Source organism: Carettochelys insculpta, chromosome 10 (assembly GCF_033958435.1).
Source record: "Carettochelys insculpta isolate YL-2023 chromosome 10, ASM3395843v1, whole genome shotgun sequence".
Taxonomy (NCBI): Eukaryota; Metazoa; Chordata; order Testudines; family Carettochelyidae; genus Carettochelys; species Carettochelys insculpta.
The window spans coordinates 30,678,687-30,706,037 of NC_134146.1; the positions used below are offsets into that span (position 1 = coordinate 30,678,687).

A 27,351-nucleotide genomic window follows, 5' to 3' on the forward strand; every position below is an offset into this window, starting at 1 on the left:
GTCAATTTATTGCCAATGTTTATTTCAGATGAGCTCCAAACTCAAGTGAGAATTCAGCATTCATATTTATTAAAATTAAAATGAAAAACAGAGGTTCTCCATCAGTGTTCAGGGGCCACCAGGGAGGGATGTGAGCAGGTTTCAGGGGGTCCGCCAAGCAGGGCCAGCATTAAACTTGCTGGAGCACAGGGCTGAAAGCCCAAAGCCCAGCTGAATGGGGCTGACACTTGGAGACCTGAGTCCCACTGTCCATAAGGGAAAGAATATCATCATCACCATCATCAATAACCATGGGCTCAGCACTCATTGGTATCTGGTGCCTCTCACTATTGCCTTCCATCGTTCCCTGTCCAGTGCAGAGTGGCTTAGTTTGGTGTGCTAGTCTAAAGAATCTACTATATCGTCTATCCATTCTCTGTGGGGTCTGCCTCTCTTATTCAAACTGTCTATCATGCTGAGTATGGTTTAGTCTTTCTGGGATGATAGTGCCTTTTCAAGTACCAAAAAAACATAAAAATCTTATGCATATATTCAATAAGATTTGTGAAGATGGCAGATAGGAGACCAGTACCTCAGACTGTTATAGAATTGCTTTTCAAATAGATTATTTTATACGCTGTTGTTTACCTCTCCCTTCTCTTGTCTTTTTATTCATCTTATCCCTTCCTAAGTAAACGCTACTCAAAAAAAATTAAAAAGAAAAATATGGAACTCATACAATATATTCAGGCCATCTCATTGTTTGCTCTGCTTGTATTATATACCCCTTTTCCTCTATTTTTCCTGTCTTGACTGTCTAGTAAGAGTTCATGGGAGGAGCATTACACTACTGGGTGCTTGTATAGTTCCTAACAAATGCAGCCCCATTCTTGGTTTGTCCGTTGGCACTACTTGAACAAACATAATAATCATTATCAGAAGCATATGACATGGGAAGAGATCAATTACAATAGTAACAGAAAATAAAAATGACAACACTGCTGGGGCCAATGTTGTATTATCACTGCAGTTGTACATGGAACCAGCTGGGGAAAATTAGGTGGCATGTGAGATTAATTCAGAATGTAGCAAAAGCAGAAAATAAAACAGACATCCTCACAAATGCTGTTTTCAGATATTACTATAACTGAAAAGCCTAAGCTACCCATTATTTTAGACAGCACATTTTTGGTGCACAAACTGTCAAAGGAAACAGGATTGTTGTGAAATTAGTATTGTACATCTCTACAAAGAATATTGTCTGAGTATTTGACAGCTATACAAATTTCTTTGCTAGATCATCATTAAAATAGTTTGAAGTGAGTTTTCATCAACTATTTGCACAGATGGATAGAGTTTATATTTTATATATTCTCTAACCAAACTAAAATACAGACTTGTGTAGCATATGTGGCATGTAAGTGGATTTAAAATTTCATAGGTGCAACAGAATGTATGGGGCACATCACTGTCTATATTTTGTTACTTGTTTCAGTTCTGTTTCTCTCCTAGAATTTTTCTGCTTTCATATATATCTTTGTTTCTTTTTCAAGTAGTGTTCATTTGGGCACTCCACTGTAGCTGTACTTGGCATCCCTGTGCTGCTTATCAGAGAACTTCAGTAGCAGTTTCCATTTGGTCCCCATGTGTGCATTTTCCTCTCATGCAGCATCATGAGGCTAGTCTGCGCATGCATGCTAACCATCTTCAGTTCCTTCTTAACTGCCCCAGCCAGAAACAGATATTTACACTTTAAGACTGTTTACTTTCAGTTTGCATTGCTATAGATAGTTAGCCTCCTCGTTCTTAATCATAGTCCTAGTTGTAGTTTTACTTTTATGCCCCCTCTCTAAAAAAACAAAACAAAACAAAAAAAACCACTTTTGTTTCTTTTACAATTTTTTCCTTGTAGAGGTATGCTTGACTCACCAGGCTTCAAAAAGTGCCTTTCTTGCAAAGAGGTAATCCCTGGCCCAAGTGAGCACTCCAGTGCATTAGCTGCCTCAGGAAAGGTCACAATCAACAAAAGTGTGGTCTTTGTCAGAAATTCAAGACCTGATTTCCTAACGAGAGCCAAGACAGAATATTATCTTAATGGAGGCAGCTCAGACCCTCTTCAGACCCATACCACAAGTCACCTGGCAAATGTGAGTGTTCCCAAAAGCCCTAAACATCTAAAGGCCTTTGGGCAAAGAAACAAGCTGCTGACCCCTCTCACAAACAGTCAAAGACCAGCACAGGAGATCCCCACAGTGAGCCCCAGGATAGCTTCAGATTCTCTCCAGTATACTTGGTATCATTGGGTACCACTGGTACTGAGAACTTCTCAATCAACACTCATTGTTGTCCTGAAGTCCTCAGGGTAGGTAATATTGACACACCCACAGACCTGATGGGTACAGGCACCAAGTCAATGGTACTGAGGCACAAGGACATAAGTAAGTTGTCCTCTAAGACTGCATTACCGATATACAATTCTATATCAGTATTGCCATTGATGCTTTATTTGGTGCCAGACTGACTGTTACTGACAAGATCTTCATTTTCACTTCTCCTCCTCCCCCCACTGCTACCAAGAGAAGCATCAAGTCAGTTGGCACTGCCTAAATTCTGACATTCTCAGGATCTCTGTGTATCGAACATACCAGGGTCTCCTCTTCTTGGTTCTACAACCTCCACCCCAGGTTTTCATGAGCATGAGAGTTTTCCCCGTTGTCCCATCATGCTCCTCTGCTCTCTAATGGAGACCCAGCAAACCTGAAAAGATCTATCACCATAGTCCTCACAGGTGCCTTACAGTACTCAGTATCCTCAAGCAAATCCTCAGATGGTCCCACCACCACCATCTTGGTACAGTCACCCCTGGGCATCACCCCCAACCTAAATGTCAGTACCACCCCTGGGTCCATCATGGGACCTTTAGGCTGCCTCTCAAGCTTCTAGCCCTACAAGAACAAGAAATATATGCACTACTCCTCCTGTGAGACCTGAGACCTTCTTTATGCTTTTTCTCCATTTCCCCAGCCGTTGGTGGTGGTTTTCTGCCCCAAGGCATGGTTTCCTCTTGGTTCAAACTATAGCAAGGTCCTTTTCAAAAGAGGTGCAGGAGATATTATTACCCAGTAGAGAGTCCTCAACTCCACCATGAAGTCACTGAGAGCTCCATGCCAGTCCCAAGCCTGGATGAAGGAGGAGGGTTGGTCAGATGTGTGTGGATGCGCTGACAGTCAAACAACAATACGAATGAAATCTGATGCCAGTACAACCAAATGTTAAAAGATGCCAGCTCAGTTGTCGCCCAGATAAACAAGGTCTGCAATACCGATTGGGTTGATAAGTTGGCTACCGAAAGAAAATTACACCTAACACACATGCTATCCATTGGCACATGGAACGTCTGAACACTGTGGGAAACTGGAAAATTAGAGCTGCTTAGGAAGGAAATGGAGAGATATTGATGTGATATACTTGGACTGGCAGAGATGCTTTGGACAGGATCAGGAGAGATATGCAGTTGCGAAGTCATTTGGTCAGGAAACGAGCCAAAGCATGAAGCAGAAGTTGGATTCCCTAGCAAAACAGCTAGAGGAGCATTATTTGGCTACAAACCAGTGAGTGCAAGAATGATGGTCACATGATTCGAAGGAAAACCATTCAACATCTCAGTCATTCAGGTGTATGCACCCACATCGGACAGTACAGAGGAAGAAATTGAGCTATTTTATAAAGATTTGACAAAAACGGTGGAGGAGATACCGAAGAAAGATGTGTTGATCATCGGAGGAGATTGGAATGCGAAGGTTGGAACAGATAATGAAGGTTGGGAGAGAGTCATGGGAAGGTTTGGATATGGAGAAAGAAACGAACTAGGTGAGAAACTGTTAGATTTTGCTACAGAGCATGAGATGGTGATTTGCAACACGAGATTCCAACAAAAGGACTGTAGGAAGTGGACTTGGCAATCGAATGATGGGAAGTCCAAGAACATGACCAATATGATTTTGATAAAAAGAAGATGGATAACATCAATACAGCAGTGCTGCACTTTCCAAGGAGTGGATATAGACTCATACCACAGTCTAGTGATTGCAAACATGAAGATAAAACTCAAAAGAAAATGTAAGACACAGTTTAAGAAAGGAAGAGATGTGACGAGGCTATGTGAGGAAGAAGCAGGGAATACATACAGAACAGTGCTCAAAGAGAAGATTAAGAGTATCACCACAGAGAAAGACCTAGATAAGAGAGTTGCAGGGATAGCCATCACTGTAGAAGAGGCAATTGAGCAGACTGTTCCAGAAGAAGAAAAGACCAATAAGAAGTGGATTACCCAGAAGACACTGAAGTTGGTTCACGAGAAAAGAGCGTTGAAGATCAGAAGAGATGATTCTGAGATGGCAGAACAGCAATATAGGATGAAATGCAATGAGGTAAGGAAAGCAGCCAGAAAGGATGAGGAGAAATGGTTAGAGGAGCAATGTGAAGATATTGAGAGGTATTACGGGGAATGTAAGACCAGGGAGGTGTAAGAAACAATTAGGAATATTAGTAGGAAATGGCAACTGAAGCAGATGGTGATCAAAGATGAGAATGAAGAAGTGCTCGTGAACAGGGAGAAGATCGTGCAGCAATGGACGAGATATTGCACTGATCTACACAAAGCACAGTTGGACCCAAGTGTCTCAGAGAGACTGATTGAAGAATTGAAAGAGATATCTCCCCCAAGCATTGAAAAAGCCGTGAAACGATTAAAGAACAAGAGCACTGGAAATGATAAGATCATGGGAGAGATGATCAAATATGGCAGAGAAAGCATGATTCAGGAAATACATCAACTGTGTAATATAACATGGAAAGAAGGGAAGGCACCTAAGGAATGGATAAGATCTGTGCTAGTGACAATACCCAAGAAAGGAAGTACATTGGAGTGCAAGAACTACAGAACAATTGCCCTAATGAGTCATCTATGTAAGGTGCTGATGATGATACTGACTGAGAGATTAAGATCGCAAATAGAAGAACATATAGCAGACGAGCAAGCAGGGTTCAGAAAAGATACAAGTACCATACAGCAGATATTGGCACTAAGACTGATAGTGGAGAAAGCTCAATGAAAGAACAAAAACATATACACTTGCTTCGTCGATTTGCAAAAGGCATTTGACAGTATAGATCAGAAAGTGACTTGGGCGATGTTGGAGTCATACGGAGTGGGTAGCAGACTAATATGGTTGTTGAAAGATATCAATGATAATGCAGAGGCAGTGGTGAGACCATGCAGGGAGTTGGGAAGCTGGTTTAAAACAAGTAGAGGTACGAGACAAAGAGATCCAATATCGCCAAGTATCTTCATCACGCATCTGGAGAGAGCAATGGACAAGATCAAGGAAGAGGTAGAAGGGATATCTGTGCACGGGAAAAGAATTAACAACTTGAGGTTCGCGGATGATATAGTTATTGAGGAAGATGAAGAGAAGCTAGTGAAAACGGTGCGGGTGTTAAACAAAGAACAGAAGCGGTACGGACTGATTATGAACATTGATAAAAACAATGGTATTTGGAGATAAGGAAATAGGAAGGAAGATCAGTGTGGATGGTATAGAACTAGAAAATATAGAGAAGTTCACATATCTGGGGAGCAACATAACATGATCTAGACTGTAAGAAGGAAATAGTGACTAGAATAGCAAAAGCAAGAGAGAGTTTGAAGACGATGGATAAGATCTGGAAAAGCAAAGCAATTAGCTTAAGAACGAAGCTGGGCGTCTTGAAAATGTGTGTATTCAGCAGCATGTTGTACGGATTTGACACGTGGGTGATAACGAAAGATTCGAAAAGAAGAATATTGACGTTCGAAAGGAGTTATGAAAGATTCTGATACTAGGATGAATGCAGAAGGACACCAGTGAGGAATTATATAGGAAGATACAGATGAAAGAGAGCCTGCTGCAGAAGGTTATAAAATGGAAGCTACAACTATTTGGACATATTTGCAGAATGAACAACGAACGAAAAATCAAGACCCTAGTATTCGGTATAATGGATGGTTTGAATAGGAGAGGCAGACCCCACAGAGAATGGATAGATGATGTAGTAGATTGGTACGGAGCTAGTCTACAGAAACTAAGCCACTCTGCACTGGATAGGGAAATATGGAAGGACATAGTGAGAGAGGCATCAGACACCAATGGGCACTGAGCCTACGGTTATTGATGATGAGTAGAAAGTCCTTGGTGTGACATATTTACCTGCATAAATGCTCCAGGTTTCAGATTTGGTATGCCTCTCAACAGATCTCTCCGAAATTCACAAATCTGCGACATATCTTAGGCTATGCATTGGCCATAATAAATTCATACTACTTCAGAATCCCTGTTTTTTCCAATACAGTAAACCCCTGCTTTACACTGTGGAGTGCTGAAAGGAGCAGCCCTGCGGCTTCCACTGGCTTCTACTGAGGGTAGTGGGGGGACGCTGCTGCTGGGAGGAGGGGGAGTGGAGGGAGCCCCTCCTCTGCTCCAAGCCCCTGGGGAGCTAGGAGGCAGGTGCAATTGTGCCTGACCAGCGTCCTAGCTCCTGAGCAGCAGTGCCTGGCTCCCAGGGACTCAGAGGATGGGTGGGGATGTGTGTACAGAAGCCTCCTGGGAGCCCAGGGCGAGGTGCCACAGCATTCAGTCATTTTCCCAGTTCCCACAAGCAGTGGGTAGCTGGGAAACAGACCAGGCACTGCTGCATCTGGCTCCCAGCTCCCCATGGCTGAGTAGGAGCCTGGACAGTAACTAGGTGCTGCTGCGCCTAGACCAGGCTCCAAGAGGCTTGGAGGAGGAGGGAGGCATCCCCCTCCTGATAGGTGAAATTTGAGTTACGCGGGGATTGCGAGGAATGCAACCCCCACGTAACTCAGGGGTTTACGGTACATCCTCACACTACAATCCTGGAGCACTGTTAAAATGCAATAGAAGTTTTATGTCAGCCTTGTGAATGACATCACACACTGAGCAATTACAGTTTAATCACTCATCTTATTCTTAATACAACAGGAATGTTTCTTTGTGATAGAAAATTTTATCTTTCATCCAAGTTTTTTTTTCCTAATACATATTTTATAAATAGTAAAATATATTGAGAAAATATTGCCTAGGCATGGGACTGATCACAAGCTTACATTGAAATATACTGACAATTCTACCCTCTTTTATAGACCAAGCCACTTTGGTAGAACAAGTGAAACGAGTAAAAGAAATTGAAGCTATTGAAAGTGACTCTTTTGTTGCACAGACATTCAGATCAAGTAAAGAAGTCAAAAAGGTAAGTCGTCCACAGCCTATCTTTGTGTATAACCTCTCAGCTGCCAGGAAGAAGCTGCAGCATTAATGCAGTTTCCCTTGACATGTCACATTGGCAATTCTAACTCCCAGAATCAGAGTTCAAACATGTACATAGATACTTGAATTGATGTTGAAGTAAGGATGAGTGACAGAACTGCAAATGCCTGAGAGTTCAGGATGAGGTAAAATATATTGTTGAAAAGGTAAGATGGTCAAAGCCCCACTTAGCATTTTGGTTTTTTAGAATTTTTTTTAGTCATTTTGTCAGAACACACAGGGTTGTTTTTTTTTGCTTTGTTTTTTTAAGAGAGAGGCAGGATTAACTAAATCATCAGGCAAAGGCTATAGGGCAGTTTATATTTGTTCTAATACCAAAGGTAAATATGTTTAAGCTAGACTCCTAAAGTATAGACTCCAAAATAAAAGTGGTCTAATTTTCAGAGGGCTCCAGAACTATGAAAGTCAGGCACTCTTATTTTAATGTCTAAGTATGACAAAGTCTAAGTATATGCAGGTTGAAAGTTCAGCTAATTCTGACCATTGAAGCTATTCCACAAGTGCTACAGTGGCACAGCTACAGCTAAGCTTTTGTAGCACTGTAGTGTAGATGCATCAAGGAAAGAACCCTTTCCACAGTTAATCCACCTCTCAGAGAAGCATTAGCTAGGCTGACAGAAGACTTAACTGTCTCTACATTAGTAACAGAGAGGTAGCTGTGTTAGTCTGTATTCTAACAAAACAAAACAGCAATCATGTAGCACTTTGAAGACTAACAACATGATTTATTAGGTGATGAGCTTTTGTGGGACAGACACACTGCTACATTGATGGTGCTCAGGGTGCAAATTTTTTCTCGACAATTCCATTTTTAAGTGTGGACCGGGCTTCTGTCTTTGTTCAGAAACCACCCACGCTCCCCTTTGTAAGAGAAGTGCAAAAGCAAATGAGTATTCCAGTGGGACAAACACAATGAGAAGTCCCGTAGCACCTGATAGACTAACAGATTTATTGGAGCGTAAAGTTTTGTGGGCAAAACCCACTTCGTCAGATGCATCTAATGTTGTTGCAGCTGACAAGGTGGGTCTTTTGCCCACAAAAGCTTATGCTCTAATAAATCTGTTAGTCTGTAAGGTGCCACGGGACTTCTCGTTATTTTTGTGGATACAGACTAACACAGCTACACCTCTCATACTTGTCACTGGGACAGAGAAATGTTTTAAATTGTCACTAGCAGTGTTCCTTTGTAAGCTGAGTGCTTGGGCAGCCACTCAGGATTTGGGTGCCAGCCAGTTGATTATCAGAGCGCCCACAGCCATGTGCATATGTTTCTGCTGGTGGTGCACATTGACACGTCTTGGTGCATGTAATAAAATGTATTCTACCCACGGATGGAAAAAATTAGATGGAACATTGGTTATTAGGTGTTCCATTGAAAAGAGTGCAATTATTGTCTCTTCAAATATGCACTTCAAAAGATTCACAGTTTTTGACGGAATATGCTCTTTGAGGAAAAAAAGTTGCAGCTCTGCTCTTTCACTTCCCTGTTTGGCAATACTGCGCTCTCACTTCATATTACCATCCTGACATGCCCAGGGTAGTTCCTGGTATCCCTTTTGAAAAGTACGAAGATGAAGATTGTTTTGTGGATTAGTAAGTTAATGGTTGTGATTTGAACATGTTAAGAAAATTAAATGCAGAGTTGTTCTTCAAGTGATTGCTCTTGTCCATTCTGATAGGTGTGCATGCACTCTACAAACGTGATCGTCTGAGACATTTTTCTGCCTAGCAGTGCCTGTCAGGCTGGCTGTGAAACCCCCTGGAATAGTGCTAGTATTTCAGTGGATATATACAACAGTTGGCACTCCCCCTACTTTACTTTGTTCCTTCTAACCGCAGTGACAGTCAGAGGAGCACTTAGGCCTTGGCTTTGCAAGCATACTCCATATGTTTATTGTACTACTTAGTTGTTCATAGTTTGACAGTTACAGTTAGTAGTTATTGTCGGGAGATGATGGAACTAGGTGCCTCTCCACCCGCTCTGGGCAGCTCCCGGCTGGCCCTGGGTAGCCAACCGGAAGGCGAGACCCTCTCCCACACTAGGGGTCCGAGGACCCGGCCAAACCCAGCTGTGACCCCACGTGCGATGTTAAGCGAGAGCACCGCCCCGGGAAGATACACGTGACCCCGCCCAAGCAGCACCCAGGGGGAAGGAGCTAGCGGAGCCGGGGAGAACGAAAGTCCAAGGCAAAGGAGAAACAGTGAAACAAAGTACTATCTTTATTAAATAAGCAACTATCTATTGATAACGCCTATATATATATTTATATTGTATTATGCTATACTATACTATATATATATATTTTGATTAAGGCAAATGGGATTAGGTGCTTCGATTCCCAAGTTACCTTAAGGGTACAGGCGGGGGCGCTACTTCCTGCCTGACCGGAGGCTGGGGAAATACCCCGACCCCAACTGGCTGCTGCCTGGAGTTCCCGGTGGTCACCAGCCTATTTAAGAGAGTCCGGGTGCGGGCGCTACTCCCCACCTGGTACAGTGATAGCTTGGGAATCTCAGCAATAAAACGATAGGATGGGTAATCAATGATCTTATGCTAATTAATTATTTATATACTAACTGTCTATGCTACTTATTTATTAACAATACTATTAATACAAATAATATTATCTAATAATTAAACTTACTTAATATAAACATTAATATTTACATTATACGGGGAAACCTGGCCTGGGCCTTTAGGCCTGGCCTATGTAAAGGTTAAATAAAAGGTGATAAGTCCGGTAATGTTTATTTAGGGTTGGTGGTCAGGTCCACTAATCGTCTAAGGTAAGTGGTCAAGTCCAGTAGTCATATTTAAGTAAATAGTCAAGTCTGGTGTTTGGAATAATTAGTAAAGAAGTGGCCGGTGGTCAGATAGGTTAGTTAAAATGGCGGAGGTGGTGTTACCGCAGATGAGATGGTCCAGGTAGGCACTGCCAGGAGATGTTATGGCTGTAGAAGCGGCGTCAATGAGATGGCGTTGGTGGGCCTCCGGTTTCCTCACCGGGTATGCAGTACCTGAAGCAGAAGCCACAGGCCAGTTCGCCACCCAGTGAGTACACCTGAAGGCCCACTTGCCGCTCCTAGATCAAGCGTGGTGCTGGGGCCCGGGGAGGTGCTTGAATGGCGGTGCTGCTTCAGAGCTCAGCTGCCCCTGAGGCGAGCTGCAGCTCCAGTGATTCAGCACAGCTTCAGCGCCGCCCAGAGGCAGGTGCTGCAGTGATTTCAGCTCTAGGTGGCGCCCCCTAAAGGGCAGATGCCTCTGTGATTTCAGCTCCTCTTCGCTCTCTTCTCGAGCTGGCCTAAGGGTCAGCAGATGTTGCCACGGCAACCGACACTCCCCTATGCGGCAGCAGCTGGTATGACAGCTAGCTCCGGGCCCCCGAATGGTGGGTGGCACCTGAATTTATAGAACAGATTCATAAGTATTTATGACCTGATTACCATACTGAAAGTTCTGAACACCTGTTTTCAAACAGGTCCTCTGAGCTGGGAGGTTTCCAGAAACTGCCCACCTGTGCCCAATCAGGGGCCTGGAATTCAAATCCATGATCATGAATTATTTATGAGTTCAGGTTACCGGGGAAACCAACTGACACAGAGTGACCGTTGCAGGGGGCTGCTAAATGGCAGCCTATGTATCTTTAGATTCTACCTGTACCTGCATTGATGTTTAATGGCCAAAGGCTTGTTTCCCCTGACCCACGGGGGCGATAATGCCCAAGGGATAAAAATCCCTGACAGTTATATTAGTTGTAGATTGTTGGTTTGGGGGGTTCTCTTCACCAGCGTTTCACCCTGCACCATATGCCGGGGTTTAAGGCTTGTGACTCATGTGGGAAGCCTATGCCTACAGGCGACCCATACAAAGACTGCCTTAAGTGTCTTGGAGATAAGCACCAGACAGTTAACTGCCAAATTTCTCAGGGGTTTTGGCCCTGGATGAAAAAAGACAGAGATTTGTGCCTCAAGTAGCTTTTAATGGAGGAAGTGCTACAGTCATCGCGCTCAGCACCATCCACTTCCAGTGCACCGGTCTTGGTGCACCAGTCTTTGACCAGCCCCACTCCCCTGTTAAGTTACAGTGCACAGCACTGATTCTATTCCCTGGTGCTGCGCAAGAAGAAGAAGATAGACAGGTCGGTCTCTGTCTCAGCTGGCGAATAAGAACTTGAGCTGTGGCAGGTCCCTGCACCATGGTCTGGCACCTTTGACTCCAGCCCTGCACAGGAGTCTGAGTCCTATGCCTATCAACTCCCCAGGAGTTGGAGGAGGAGATGGACTTCAGCTTGCCTTCAACTCCAGACACTTTTGAGGCTGCCTGTGACTTCATCATGTTAGCAGCAGATGGTGAGTTACCTCATGTCGCCTGAATGTAGCTGGCATCGGCACCAGCACTGGTGCCAACCCAGACACTGGAACCAGTACCCAGTGCACCAGACATCTTGACAACATCTAGGACTCTGGGAGGGCCTGTGCCGACAGTTCCTGCATCATCTCACATGAGGCCTGCCTGAGGCTATTGAGAAACTTGGTGTCATGCACATATGTGGAACCTTATGCCAAACTCCATCTCAGACCCCTGCAGTTATGGCTGGCAAGGAACTACAGGCCGCACAAGGACCTGTTAGACATAGTTCTGCCTGCACTACCAGACACCCTCCACGCCCTCTCAAGGTGGATGCAGCGCTGTGTGGTTTGTGCAAGGGGACCCTTCACAAGCCCCAAGCGACAATGACCCTAGTGACAGATGTCTCAGCACTCAGTTGGGGGAGCCCACCTAGGCAACTTGCAAAGTCAGGGGCTGTAGTATTATCAAGAGCTGGAGTTTCACATCAATGTGAAAGAGCTCAGGTCTGTGGGACTTATGTGTCAGGCATTCCAGCAAAACTTGCAATGGGCCTGCATACCAGTCATAGTGGACAATACATCCGCAACATTTTACAAAAATGAGCAGAAGCACAGGAGACTATATCACCCCAACCTGGAGTGTCTCCATATGACAGTATGGAAGCTTCATGTTTAAATCCTATAGAAATGCAGTATTCAGAATGGGAAACCATCCACTCCAGCCACTTACACTGCCAAGTGGAAGTAGTTCTCCATTTGCTCCTTGCAGCAAGGCACTCAGCCAATGCAGGCTTTGATCCAGGTCATTTTAGGTTATCTGATCCACATTAAGGACCAAGGCCAGGCACTGTCCTCAGGGAAAGTTCACCTGGCTGCTTTCGGCATTTTTTGCAGGGTGGGGAGATGATCAGTGTTCTCCAACCCTATGGTAACCAGATTTTTAAAGGGCTTAGATAGAATCTACCGTCAGGTGCATCACCCAGTACCACAATGGTACTTTAACTTGTTACTCTCCAAACTGATGGGGGCCCCATTTGAACCTATGGGCACTTGTTCACTTTCCTATTTGGCATGGAAAATGGGATTTCTGGTAGCTATTACTTCAACCAAAAGGATCTTGAAGCTAAGGGCCCTTATGTCAGAACCATAATACAGTTTTCTTTGAAGACAAAGTGCAGTTTCATTCCCACGCAGCCTTTCTTCCCAAGATGTTGTTCCAGTTTCCTATCAACCAGGACATTTTTCTACCAGTTTTCTTTCCAAAACCCCATGCTAGTAATAGAGAGTGTGCACTACACTCCTTGGACATTAGATACTTGCTAGCCTTCTATATTGACCACACAAAGACCTTTTGTAAGCCTCAGCAACTTTTTATTGCCATTGTGGAAAAGAACAGGGTACAACCTGTATCTTCCCCATGTATATCATCATGGATCACATTCTGTATGTGCTATAAGCTGGCACAGGTACCATCTCCAGTGTTGACAGCACTTTCCACCAGGGCACAAACATCTTTAGCAGCGTTCAATGCACAGGTTCTGGTGCAGGACATTTGCAGGGTGGCAACATGGACCTTGATTCACATCTTTGCAGCTCAGTACGCCATCACACACCGTGCTAGAGATGATGCAGCCTTTGATAGAACTGTACTGCAGACCTCTTTAATGCCAGACCCTCTGCTGGGATTACTGCTAGTAAGTCACCTATTGGAATGGATATGCGCAATCACTCGAAGAAGAAGAAACAGTTGCTTACCTCTCATAACTGTTGTTCTTTGAGATGTATTGTTCATGTCCATTCCAAATCCCACCCGCATCCCCTGTCAGAATTTCAGCTAGAAGGAACTGAGCAGTCGGAGGGCCAACTATTGCACATGTGTATTGGCATACCAGTTCAACTCCAGCGGGCTCCATAGCCAGCCCACTAGGTACTGCTAGGGGGAAAAGGTCTTTGACGATTATACATGAGGCATGCACACACACCCATCGTAATGGACGTAAGCAACACCCCTCAAAGAACAACAGCCACAAGAGGTAAGTAACTGTTTTTATATGTTAATGTTTTAGAGTTCATCAGGAACAGCATTCTGTGTGTTTGTTTAGTAGCCAAATGTTTTTTTTTCTTTTAGTCAACAGAATCTGGTGAACTAAAACATGAACCTGCAACTATAGGAGTGGAAACTGTCGACCTGTCTATCACCGAAAAAGAAATAGTACCTAGCAGCATTCCGACTGCCATCAAGTACCAAGATGATAACTCTTTAGCACATCCAAATGTAAGAGAACTAATATTTATTGCACCCTTGAAATAACAAAGTCCACTAGGGGGAGTCAAGGTCACATACAATGTTCCCTATAACCGGAGTGCTTGGGTGGCCGCTCAGAAGAGATTCAGGTGCTATGTGTCTGATTAGCAGAGCACCCACAGCAGACAGCTTGTGTTTCTACTGGTGGTTCACATCCACACATGCCTCAGTGCACATAACAAAATTCATTCCACCCATGGATGGAAAAAACTAGAGGGAATACAGGTCACATGACCTAATACTTTTCCAATATAGCTTGTCAAAGGTTCTTGACTATTTTCTGATTATCACGCCATTGGCTGGTAAAGGATTACACAATCCACATAATCAAAATAGAGAAAAGTTAGGTCAAGGAAATGGGCTCAACAACGTTCTGAGAGAAGTGAAATTGTGAAATGAATGCATGACAGTCTGCCTTAAAAATATCTATTAACTTACATTTGTCCAAATGTACCTATGCTTTTGTGAGTCACAACTGAGAATACCAAGTTCAGGACAAACTGCTAAGAAATAGAGCAAATATATCTTCAGACTGGAGGTTATTCTCCCATGAGATATACCAAACTACCAACAAAAGTAAACTTGTGTTTCACCACTCTGGCTAACATGAAGTCATACAAGCCGTTTCCTTAAGCATTCCAAGCTTTACATCACCCCCAAAAACATTGGATTTAAAAAATGGGCTGATTCTTTAAAACCAGTCTCATCAAACAAAAGATTTTTCTGATCCCAAAGGACCAGACACACACCTAAGTCAGTGTTCAAATCAGAACTTGCCCAAAAATTATTCTGTTGCGAATCCTTTAGTATCTAAAGGTCCATTTATAAGATGAAAAAAGTGAATGTTAAAATTGATTACAGGAGTCAAATATATAAAACAAATGCCAAATTCTTGGTTCAGGCTTGTAGCAGTGAAGGAATAAACTGGTGGCTGAAGTCAAGTCCCTGGTTGCTTCCAAATCATTGGGAGGATCTCTGTCCCTTTCTTAGAATCTGTACAGGTTGCACCTCCTAAAACTGGCACTCTCTAGTCCAGCAATATCCCTCATCTAGCAGGACGAGGAATGTTACTGGACCAGAGAGCCAGGCAGGAGGTCAAGCTACAGCCCACATCCTCTGGGAGCCCTGGGGATTGCAGCCAGCATTCCCAACAGCCCCACAGGGGGGCAGCTCTGTGTGAGGCTCCATCCCCCACAGCAACCCTGTGGAGAGGCAGACACACAGGGCCAGGCCGGTGTCTTCAGCAGCCCCGCAGGTCCAGGGGCAGCCACACAAGGCTGGAGCCACATACCTGGTGTGGGGCCAGGGCTGGAGCTGGCTTCCCCTGGCAGCCCTACAGCATAGCAGCAGGTGGGAGAGCAGCCCAGTGATGGGGTCAGGGTGTGAAGGGCTGGTTTGGGGGCTAGTGGCAGGGAACATTCCCTGGTCCAGCAAATTCTCTTGTTCAGAACCAGTGAGGTTCTGACCATGCCGGGTCAGGGAGGTGCAACCTGTATAAGTCCATAGCTCAGAAATTTTATCAGATTTTTGCAACTGAGGTGTCTCCTGGCCCTTATAGCTTCTGCCATGTGGAGGTAACCCCATTGTTTTTACTGTGCAAAATTACAGATAGAGTATGGAGTAAAATGGGCAAGTCACATGTCCATGCATAAAGTTGCTTAGTCATAGTAGCAGCCCTTCCTGTACTTCAGATGGAATGTCCACAAGAAAGTCCATTCAGCGTAGACAGGTATTTCCCATGGTCCCTTGACAATCCACTTAATTTGACTGGTTCCTTTAAAATGTTGCTACCTTACTACTCCTGGGATAACATCCAAAAGGTAAATATTTGAAATACAGATATAGAGGAGCCAATACTCAGAACTTCAAGAATGATACACACGTGGAAATAGCATAATCATATTCAACAAATCGTAGCCTTTTTATCAACAACTTACTGGTATAAGATTTGTTACAAACATATAAGAGTGGTTGTAACAATGATCTACATGGTCATATTTTAATCAGATAGTGTCACACAAAGATATATATAACTGATTTATTACACGACCTTGTAACAGAGATACCTCCACAGGGAAAGGCAGAAGCTGTAGTAGCATTAAAGCAAGGAATATACAAATTATGTTTAATCAATGAATAAATCAAATAGTGTCCTCCAAAAATTCCTCTATTTTCAGAATTATATTGAGATTTCCGAGCATCATGAATGTGCAAATCTATGAGGAGACAGTGGGAATTGTAAATAGTTTTCAAGTTTCTGTGGTCTGCTAGCTGGTGAACCAGCGTGATTCAGAAGGTGCTTACACTGAAATGTAACCCCAACATTATTGGGACTCAAGTCCACCGACCCTGGGTTTGTAAGCCCAGAGTTTGAGCATGTACCTTAATTGAAACACCAGGTTTACAATTTCTGTACCTGGGCCCCAAACAGGGCTCTCAGGGCCACACTGCATTACACAAATGTGAATCAAATTACCATATTCCATGCTTCCTTGTGCCCCCCACCAGCTGTGACTGCCTTTGCACTTGGCTCATGATGCAGCGTGGGAAAACTTGACTGTCCATTCTGCATGTTACAGAAAGCTGTCGTTTCTGTTAGCCGATGGCCAGGTGAGATGCCACTTATGCTCTTGTCTATGGCAGAGCCCACCAGTGACCAGGCTGAGAGCAGCTGAAAGCAGCTGGGTTCTTTGTTTTGTGTTTGGTTTGCACAGTAACAGGAGGAGTCAGGTTACCACTTAATCAATTACTTTGTTTATTTACCTAACAAGTTAATCTCTTACTGTTACAATGTTGCTTTATTTGTTTACCTAGCATGTTAAGCTCTTGTGGTTACAATTGTTACAAAGTTTATACTTTGATTACAAATAGCTAGCATACACGCTAATTCATAGATCTATACTTGTTAAATGTGCGCAAAAATGAAAAGCAAAAGATAAAATACCTAGCAGGTCTTATTCTCACCCCTGCGTTACCAACGTGGCTTGGCCAGTTTCTCTCTCAATCCCTTGGGAAGAAGTCCTTTGTCCCTTTTTCTCCAGGAGTCGGGCATCCCCGGAGACCTGGGGAGACCCCCCCCACCCTCCTGTCCGGCAAGAAAGATGATTGGAGCTCAAATATGGGGTCTGACAGACCCCTCTTTTATACCCATTGGGTCACATAGGCTTCTTCCTTGTTTCAATTGAATTAAACTGTCTGATGCTGGTTCTCACAGGGAGTTCAAGGGGGTAGTTCACACCTGCGAGGTAGATAATTCAGGGCATTTGTTTCTTAATGGGCCAGAGATTTTCCTCATGTATGGGACCAAGTGTGCAGGCAATCAACTGATGGTAATTAGCCAAGGGCAGTCTGAGGTCCAGCTGTTAATTAGCCCATTGTTCTTAGCTTTGCTCTGGAACTTCAAAGACCATGGCTAAGATAAGCCCATCTGCGCTCTGGCATTCCAGGGCTGGGCTATTCCTTTTAACCCTTTTGTGCTGTGAAGCACCTAAGGAAGGCAAGATGGAGTGCAGCAAAAGTGGGGGTTCTGTCTGGCTACAACAGCCCAACAACATCCCCTGTTGAGCCACACTTTGAGTCTGCATGCTTTCAGCAACCAAACTAACCACATGCAGGAGTCACTATTTGAAGAGCTTCTCTTGCTTGGGTTTCACTCTTCTTTTGGGAAACTAGAAGAGCACCCATGAGATGCTAATGGACATTCTGTGGATTTGTATGCTACTGGAGGCACCTGTTGGAAGTGGAGGCCAATACTGATATGGAAGATTCAAACTGGCTGATGTTGTTCAGGACTTTTGGTATAGCTGCTGAGCCCCTTATATGTCTATATGTCCTTCTGGAGGAAGGCAACAAGTGCATACTGCCATGGGATGTCCAATGGTTCCCAAACTTCCACATGAAGAAAGTTATATTTCTGGAGCTTTGTAAATGGCTTGCTGTGTCCTCCAGCATCAGGTGGTGGTGGTAACCAGTTTGGTGCTGGCTCATCAACTGCAGATAAAGAAACAGTGGAGGTTTCTGAGGCAAGCAGGCATGAGATTTACACACAAGTGACAGGTACAATGTCCATGAAGAAATTACTATATCATAGGCATTCATTGGACTCATGCCCATATTTACCTTCCTCAAGAATCACATGACCCCTAAGTATACTACTCCATTGTTATGCAGGCCCTTGTGGATCACTAAGGCCAATTTATGGATGCCAGTGTAGGTTGCACTGGAAAAATTTCAAAGTGCCATTATTTTCTGCCTATCAGGAGTCAATCGTCAAAGTCAGGGAGGGGCACCATTTTTGCAAATAGGGGGCATCTACCATGTGTTTATTTTTATTATTTGAAATACACCTTATATGACACAATAATGGGAATAAATGTTGTTAATATAACAAAAGCCTTTGTGAATGCAGATGTAAAAATACCCCAGCATTGCATAATTGCCAGGCAGGCCAGCAAAGTAAATGAAACCACAGTAATAAACTGACACCAAACTCACTAATAAAGCAAAGTACATAAGCCATGGATTGAGCAGTAGAAAAGAAAAAAAACGAAAGCCCTGCTGACACAAACATTCTCTCATGTCGCATATCCCCAGGGACCCCATTTTCCTTTATTGCACTTTTAACTTAGAGTGGCACTACTGTCTGGGACAGGGGCCTGGCTGGGTTAGATTTGGCCTGTCCAGCTGTTAAGTTTCAGTTCCATGGGCCACCCAAACCTGGAACTGTATAAAGTGCTGTAGTGTAGCACATGATGCCATGGTGTGGGCACAGCAGAATTCTATCCTCTTCCAGCCATAAAGATGAGCAGTTTCTTAAATAGGTTTTTCTGCCTCATTTTATCTTCCTCCCATGGCAGATATTCCTGCTCCAGAAACTGAGTTGTAAGCCTCTCCTTGTGTGCTTCACTTCTGTCTTCTTGCTTTGCAGTGTCTGTGCCTTTCCACTTGGCATGAATCCTCTCCTTTCTGGTTCTGTGCCTTCCTCTTGGCCCTGTCTAGAATGTCCACCCTAAGTTCATCATACTTCAGTTGGACCAGTCTGTATTAGACTTGACTTCCAGGGAGCTGCTGGCGCGTGCCTGTGCTACCAAAGTGGAAAGGCCAGCAAAGGTGGAAGACATAAAAATAAACATCAAACAATGCTCTATGTCAAAGAAGTGCAGTGCATCTGCAGGCAACAGTGCTTTGTAGAATCTCAAAGCCAGAACATGATCATTTGTAAAATGGGACTTTAATATGTTCTAAGAAAAATATGTCAGTTGCCAGAAGCTCTTTGGACACAGCTGAGTTAATCATAGTGAAAAAACTGCACAATGAGAAGTTAAAATTTACAAGTGATTTTTATTTGAAAATGGTAAACCAGGTTGGCCTGTGGTGATTTCACTAGCTTTTGGTTGTTTGGGTTTTTTTAGGGCTTGTCTACACTACCTCGCTACGTCAAAGGCAGTATGGTAAGTCGGGTGTCAGGAGATTATCAATGAAGTGCTGCACTGCATATGCAGCACTTCATTAAGCTAATCGTCCCCTACGGCAACTCCGAAGTTTTAAGTCAATATAGCTAAATTGGTTCAAACTTCTGTATGGAGACCTGTAAATGGAAATAAGTGTCCGCACAGGAGTCTGAACCAGTTTAATGAAATTAGCTTAAAAACTAATTAAACTAGTACAACTTTCCCCATGTCAACCAGACTTGACTTTTGGCTGTAGGATTTCTCTCTGACCTAATGGACATTATAAAATCCCACCTCAATTCAGTATCAAAATGAAAGTTGGCTCACACATTTTATGCACTCCTAATTAAGTGGAATCTCATGTTTTGTGCTTTTTATCTCTGCTTAATAGATATTTCTAAGCTTCTACCATCATTTTAGCAAATAGCTGTGATGAGCTACCTCCATCCATGTCACAGGATGCTTGTGTTTAATTTAAAGAACGACATTAATGCAGTGTTCCTATTTGAAAGTTCAGTCGTGCAAAAGTAAAGAAAACAAAATTAAAGGTTCTACAGTAACTAATTCATATATATAATGCCTTTGTAGTATTTTGTTGTATTATACTATTTATGTTTTATATAGATGCACTAGATGTGCAATATGATAGAGCCGTAGTTGCTGTGGAAGCCATCATTTTAAACTTCCTGATGTTCTTATGATTAAAATCTCAAACTTAATATTGTATGAACTTAGATTTTGTATTTAATTTCCTTGTTTGGATGCACATTTTGTTTTTGACTGTTGGGAAATATGCAATATCTGTATCAAAACAATGTTATCAAAGGCCAGTCAACAACAGAAGGTTAAAATTAGTTGTCTTTCCTTCCTCTCTACAGCTATTTATTGAGAAGACAGAAGCAGAGGAAAAGTGGTTCCAGAGGTTGATTGCTCTTCGTCAAGAAAGGCTGATGGGCAGCCCTGTGGCATGAGTGAATTACAGTGAACATCATTCAACACAACATTTGTGAATGTTAAGAAATTACAACTGTAAAATTGTTTCATTTGACTGTTAACATCTCTTTAAAAGGAAATATGAATTGTAAGGAGATTACATGTTTCACCTGAATGGAGAAACATACTTTACTCTCTTGTATTATCCTCTTTTTTTCAGTGAGAGTTACCTGTATTCAATATTCAGAATAATTTGTGTATAGCTAACATGTTGGACATGAATGAAGATGTGAAACTGTCAAAGAAGGGGGAAGGGCCAAATTTACTAGACATCTTTACTAGACATCTCCAAGGGTCATGAAGGCCTCCTGATCCGCAAGAGGGATTCAGCTCAAAGTATGGCCTCTGGTGGTGCCATTACTCTTGTCCCAGGAAGAGGCAGCTTTTAATCTGGATGTCTGCATGTATCATGCCAACCAAGGCTCCTTAAGAGACATGCGGAACTGTACATCCATCTGCTGCACAGGCCTTACCCCATTCCTCACTAGTACAACCCACATCCTGGGCAGACACACTACAAAGGAAATGGAAGGCTGTATTTTTGAATAGAAAGAAACAATGGGTTCAATTCTAGTTCTGCATCTTCTCACCACTATCGTACTTGTAAAGATTCAGTAAGCATGTGTGATAAAAAATACCACTATCCCTTTTAAAAGCAAACTGCAGATTTGCAGCAAGTTTAAATAAATGTATTTCATACAGTTTTGAAATGTTTGGCATTCTAGAGAGGTCAGCTCTTGTAGTACCCTATTAATGGAAAATTATTCATATAGTTTTAGCTGTAGAGAGGTATACTGAGCAAGACTATAATGACTTTCTAGTTCTCGAAATTAGATGGAGAGTGTATTTCAAACTAAAGTTTTCGGTTACCCAAATGACCCTTTAAAACCTTCTGCCTATGGAAAACATTAGTCATGGTGGCATTCAGTTTATAAACAAATTACACCTAAAGGCTTAATACTTTTGGTAGAATGGGGGAAAGCAGTGCTAAAGTTTTGGTACCATTTTTTGTTCTTGCTAGTGAACATTGATAAGTATATTTCAAAACCAGATCTGAATTTCCATTCATTGTCCAACAACGTACCAGTCACCTACATAATTGAATGCAAAAAAGTGGCTCTCCTGGGATACCTAGCATGTCTGTAGTGAAAATACTTGTGTTAAAGAAAGAGAAATGTAAATGTTACCATCTGTGGACAAATCACCTAGAAATAACCTGCATCAAATCATAGACAAATACGTCACATTTTCAATATTACCACTCCAGAACGCAGACCTATTCAAAAAGACATTATAGAGACTTGTTTTAAATGTCCATCTCTCTCCAGGGGTAAATAATAAAGACAACAAATACCCTTTTTCATGGAAAAGAGGTATTAAAATATGTTAGGATGCAGTTTTCATTTTTAACAATAGTGAAAGTCTCACTAGGAAATATTTAAAATAACTGTTTACTTTTAAATATATTGTTTCCTACAACTAAATGAAGAGAAGCTGCCTTAATTGTCAGAGAAGCAGTAGTCAAAATGATTATTTTCACAGACATTCAGTTCAAAATTCCTATGTTATCCAACATTGCATGGTTCTCTAAAGTTAATGTTTTTATTTTGAATCTAATTTATGGGTTTTATTATTGCATTTAACAAACAGGGTATTTTGAAAAGTTACAAACCCAATCGGTGATGGAAAAAATGTGATGTACCTGTGTACACAGGGTGCATTTGCTACTGATGCTCAACCAATAGAGAAATATCATCAGAAGTCTATGTTGAAGAATAATAGTGAGCAGAGTCTGGAAATTGGATGGGAATAGCTATCACTAACCCTATAATAGAAGGAAAAGAAGTTATTTAAAACCTTCTGCTGAAGTTCTCCAGACAACATCTAGGATGATGATGACAGTCTACAACTAAATTTTTATGGCACTATTTGCAGATTACTGATATAGATAAACAACAAAATGTATAAAATTCTATAGTTTTAAATGTACCCAGCTGAATAGCTTGAAAAGCTTGGTGGAGAGGGTTTTAAATTAATTTAAATGGAATTTTCTTGTTCTTGAAGTCCTATGATGAAATTAAGTTTTAACAATGTGCTGGGTATGTTGCTGTGCCTGACTATTGGGAATATTCAAAATATCAAACATTCTGAAGTTAATGGAATTTCATAAAATTTACATGCCATCATCTTTAATGCTCTCAGAGACTATGACAATACAGTAAAACACTCAAGTCCTGTTTACACTAAAATTTTCATCACTTCTACCATCAGTAATGAATTAAAAAGTCTACTAATAAGGCATAGTCTTGGAAGATAGTGAACTCACTCTGCATGCTAAGCCTGCTTCTGCATAGGCAAGTAAAGCTTGCTTAAAGACAGATTTTGAATGTTTGGGAGGTCTTAATAGTTGACTATTGAAGACATGACTTAAGACTAGGCTGCATGATTGCGGTTGTGTAAACGCCCCATCTTCTATCTGTCTTGCGCTTACTGAGTAATGATCTATGAATGATGAAATAAATTATTCATTTTCTTTCAATATAAGGCAGACACTTCAGCTAACAGAAATAATACATGAAGGCAGACAGTAACATTAGAAATAAATATTAGTCTGTTACTAACCATGAAAGGTAAGGAGAACTTTGAAAATCTTACTAATTAAAATCATTTTAGAAGACTGGTCCCAATAAAAATATATCTATACTCAACAAACGTTTGATTTGTGAGCTGTCAGCTGAGGGAAAACTAACGATACTTCCAAATCAGACATGCTGGCTATGAATTCGTATGCACTGTGCACTACAGGGGCATGAAAATCAAACCAATGAACACAAATTAAGGTCTATTAGTTGGCCAAAATATAAGTTTTTGCCTACTTGTTCTCCCCATGTTCATCTTTCTTTTTCTGCTGCCTGTCAGGCATCAGGTCACATCTATACTGCCCCATGGCCTCAATTCCTCAAAATCCTGAAAGGAGCCTTTTATCCTGAACCTTGCAAATGACCACAAACAACTCAGTTTCCCTTTGATGGCCTACTTTTTTTCTGTTTTAATTGCTTAATGCTGTAGGGGTGGGATGGGTTCTGGACTGAGAAAACAAAAGAGAAGTGTTTGTTTTTGAAATAAGCCTGATTGATTGAACCATAAGAATTCTTGGTGAATTGTAATGTCTCTTGAATCATCCATAATTTGTGGCAATAGTTTATGTATGCTGGTCTGTACTTACTTTGTTTTGTTCAGTTCAGCATTTTGAATATAATAAACAGTGATGTGTGACTACATACAAATAGTTTGATGTGGCACCTATTTTAGAGAGCGCACTGAAATAAATAGTGAATGAATTTGGGATTTGTTAAAGATACTAGAGTGATGGCCCTGGAGACAGAAGTCTTATATTTACTTTCAAAAAGCCATAGCGTGTTGGGCAGCAATCTCACATTGTCAGGCCCCAGTGTTATTTAAACCTTATCTAAAGCAATTGTGTGTAGGGTGAGAGGATAGTTCAGTAACTTTCTCAATTAACAGGAGAGGATGAAATTGTAACCGTGCAGGAAGTAAACTGAATTCCATGAATGGTCCTAACTTTTGAAAATCTGTCACAATAAAACAAACTGAGCTTTCTATATTCAGAGCATGATGTAAGCACAACCTCTTCAAGCTGTGGCCATAAAAATTATACCATTATATGTTTATATTATTGTAGGCCCCACAAAAATCGCTAATCTGGATTACTGTGGTTTCCATTGTTCAAATAGAGAAGAGAGACCATCTCTACCCAAGCTAGCAACAGGGCTGCAGCATATAGTCTCCAAGGTAGAAGGAAACTTTACAACAAATAAAAAGTTGTAGAACACAGACTTCTACCTGGTAAAGTATCAGCAGTCCTTACCTGCCTACATACCAGGATGAATTATGCACTTTATAAACACATAACTAGATATAGACACAACTTCAGAAGAGATTGAAATGTTTTGTTAATGGACTAGTAATGTTTACGTAACCAGGTAATTCTATCTAAGCAGTGATGATTTACAGGCCTGGATCTATCTGGTCAACTTTGAATAGCACATTTGAAAATGTGTGTTATGTTTTTTTTTTCCTTGACTATCTGGCAAATGTGACAACTGTTTGAAAAGTAGTTCAGCACAGTTTCTTCTAGCTGTTTATACAGCTGTAAAGGTTAACAAGTCTGTTGGCCTTTACCACCCTTCCAGGTGGAGTGCAGTTCACTAGACTGCAAGTCTCTCCAGTCATACCTTCCCCTCTGGAGAAAACTGGATGTTGTAAATGGCTGCTTAAATTCCTAACCCGGGGTCAGCAACCAAAATAGCAAGAAGAGGCATTTTTCCAATTTGGTAAAAAACTCAGTAATTCAAGAGCCACAATGCACGTGAATATGAGACAGTCCTTAATAAATAATGTCACACCATACTTTTTTGTAATCCCAATGTTAAGAACAGCCCACACACAATGATTTGTAATATCATACAAATTTACTGTAGGACGTTCACAAAGTTTTTATATATTGTATTTCCTCACACTTTATGGCTACATTTACACTTGCCCCCTCCTTTTGGAAGGTGCATGTTAATGAGTCAGTTCAGAAGATGCTAATGAGGTGCTGACATGAATATGCAGCATCTCATTAGCATAATGGCAGCTGCGGACAATTTGAAAGTTCCATTTTTGGAATGCATGCCACCCATGTAGACAAGGCCTTTTGAAAGGACCCCCCAAACTCCAAAAGCCCCTTCTTCCTAAAGCCAAATAGGAAGAAGTGCCTTTCAAAGTTAGGGGAGCTTTTGAAAGGCCCCTCATCTACATGGGCAGCATGCACTCCAAAATGGCACTTTTGAATTGCGCATGGCTGCCATTATGCTAATGAGGTGCTGCATATTTATATCTGTGCCTCATTAGCATCTTCCAAACTGCCTCATTAACATGCCCCTTCCAAAAGGAGGGGCAAGCGTAGACACAGGTTATATGTGTGTTTGTACCACTGTCTTCCTGACTTTCACTCCTGAAACTTCTCTCCCTCTCTGGAGAACACTAGGGGCAGTTATCCAACATTCTGAGATCAGATATTGTCTGTTATTTAGATGTGAGTGCTTTATTTTTGGGCTTTTAAATGTTCACTCTTTATCAAAAATAAGCAGGAGGCTGTTTCTTTTACTTGGCATTTACAGTGTCAGGAGCTACAGAGAAGTCCTTAAAGAGCTGCATGTGTCTCCGGAGCCACAGGTTGCAGACCCCTGGCCTAGACCAACCCTTTCTCCCAAGCCTAGTCAACATAACTCTTTGAAAACAACTGGATCAGGTTAAATTCATTTAAAATTTCACCTCCCTACACAGATATAATTTCCTCTTCATTTAGAAAAGCAATAAGAGGAACAAGGAGTGCCAGCGGACTCAAAGCACTAGTAATGGGATGAAGAATCTTTCAGCTCTGGATCACAAACTGGAACACATACCACTGTCTGTAGAACCAAAAGTTACCATCAGCTGGCTGCTGAGTTGCCTGTGTGGGATGAGATTAACGGTCTGTCCCATCTCCGGTAGATGAGTATCCACATCTCCCTCATCCAACAATACAGAGAACCTTAGTGGTAGTCTCAACAATGAAGGCAACACTGTGTGTGGGAGAGAGAGAGAGAAAGAGAGAAGACTGAACATCTTTAGCACACTGAAATGCAATCCCTGGTGGTCAGATCTGAGGCAAGTTATCAGTGCAGCACAGGAAAATTTGCAGGCATGTATCTAATGGCTTTCTAGAGGAGCCATCCTATAGAACCTAAGGACTACTCAGGTAAATTTTATATCTGAATGGCAAGGGCTCCGGTGGACTTCAAGGAATTCTCGGCTCTTCTCCCCTCCTTGAAGAAAAAGTCTACTAATACTGCTGCCCATCAGTGCAGAACAAGGTAGGCACAGCCAAGAGTCTGCTTTCTAGCACATTACTGGGAATGAAGTAATGGTGAATCACCTTCCTCTGTAAACAGGAGGTGTTCACCAAAAGTGTCCCGAAACAACTTGTATATTTGCCTGCTATGCACTGTATAATTAGTACAAAAATAAATACACCTTATGTTTGCAGGTGTGTTGTGTTTTAGGCCAACTGAATAATAATTATTGGATATTTTTTCAGTAACCTTCATACTATTTTTTCAAAAATGTTACTTCCATTTTTTCCATTGCCATTGCAGAGTTGGGTGAATATCTCTAAATTCTAAATAAACTATTCCTATAACTATTGTCATTATTTTTCAGCTCGGTTTGCATCTGGCATTTGACTTTCATGTTAGTTTATTATAAACTGTTCATAAATGGATCTTCACAAAACATTGTGCTCTGGTTTATTGGTACAGATTGAAATTAAGATCAACTTTCTGCCAGCACTGTCAAGAGGCCACACTACTTCTTATGACAGCACATTTAACACTACAATACTCATCACATCTCCAAAGCTAGTACTCCAAAAGCAATAGGTATAAAAAAGTAGGAAGCGAGAATGCCTTATTTTCACCAGTACACTTTAAATCTACATAGTAACAGCTGAGTCTTTGTAAAACTGCATGGGAATTGGGTAGTGTGCTGTCTCAGTCCTCTCAAATTACCTTCAACCGTTACTGACACTGCTCTGCAGCAGTCTATAAGGTGCCACAGGACTCTTCAGTGCTGTTACAGATCCAGACTAACACGGCTACCCCTCTGATGCTCTGCAGCAGGTGGAACTATGACAGCATGAACCTGATCTGCAAAGTTATCTACTCTTGCAACTAGCAGGTTTGCTGTGAATGTTCAAAAAAGCAACCTGTTTTACAACACATGTTAATTCTCAGTGTTTGAACAATGATCCTGTGCCTCTCCAGAAATGCCATTAGAAAAATAA

At 41.9% G+C, this 27,351-nt stretch overlaps 1 protein-coding gene across 1 annotated transcript in view; it reads left to right on the forward strand.

Annotated features, from left to right (window-relative positions):
* RSRC1 (arginine and serine rich coiled-coil 1) overlaps nt 1–23,764 on the forward strand; it is a 344,630-nt gene extending 320,866 nt beyond the window's left edge. Inside the window, exons 8-10 of the mRNA XM_075003869.1 lie at nt 7,181–7,287; nt 13,843–13,989; nt 20,348–23,764. Coding sequence (XP_074859970.1) covers nt 7,181–7,287; nt 13,843–13,989; nt 20,348–20,440 — 347 coding nt within the window. The 3' untranslated portion in view covers nt 20,441–23,764. The remainder of the gene's footprint in view (nt 1–7,180; nt 7,288–13,842; nt 13,990–20,347) is intronic.
* Nucleotides 23,765–27,351: the final 3,587 nt, after the last annotated feature.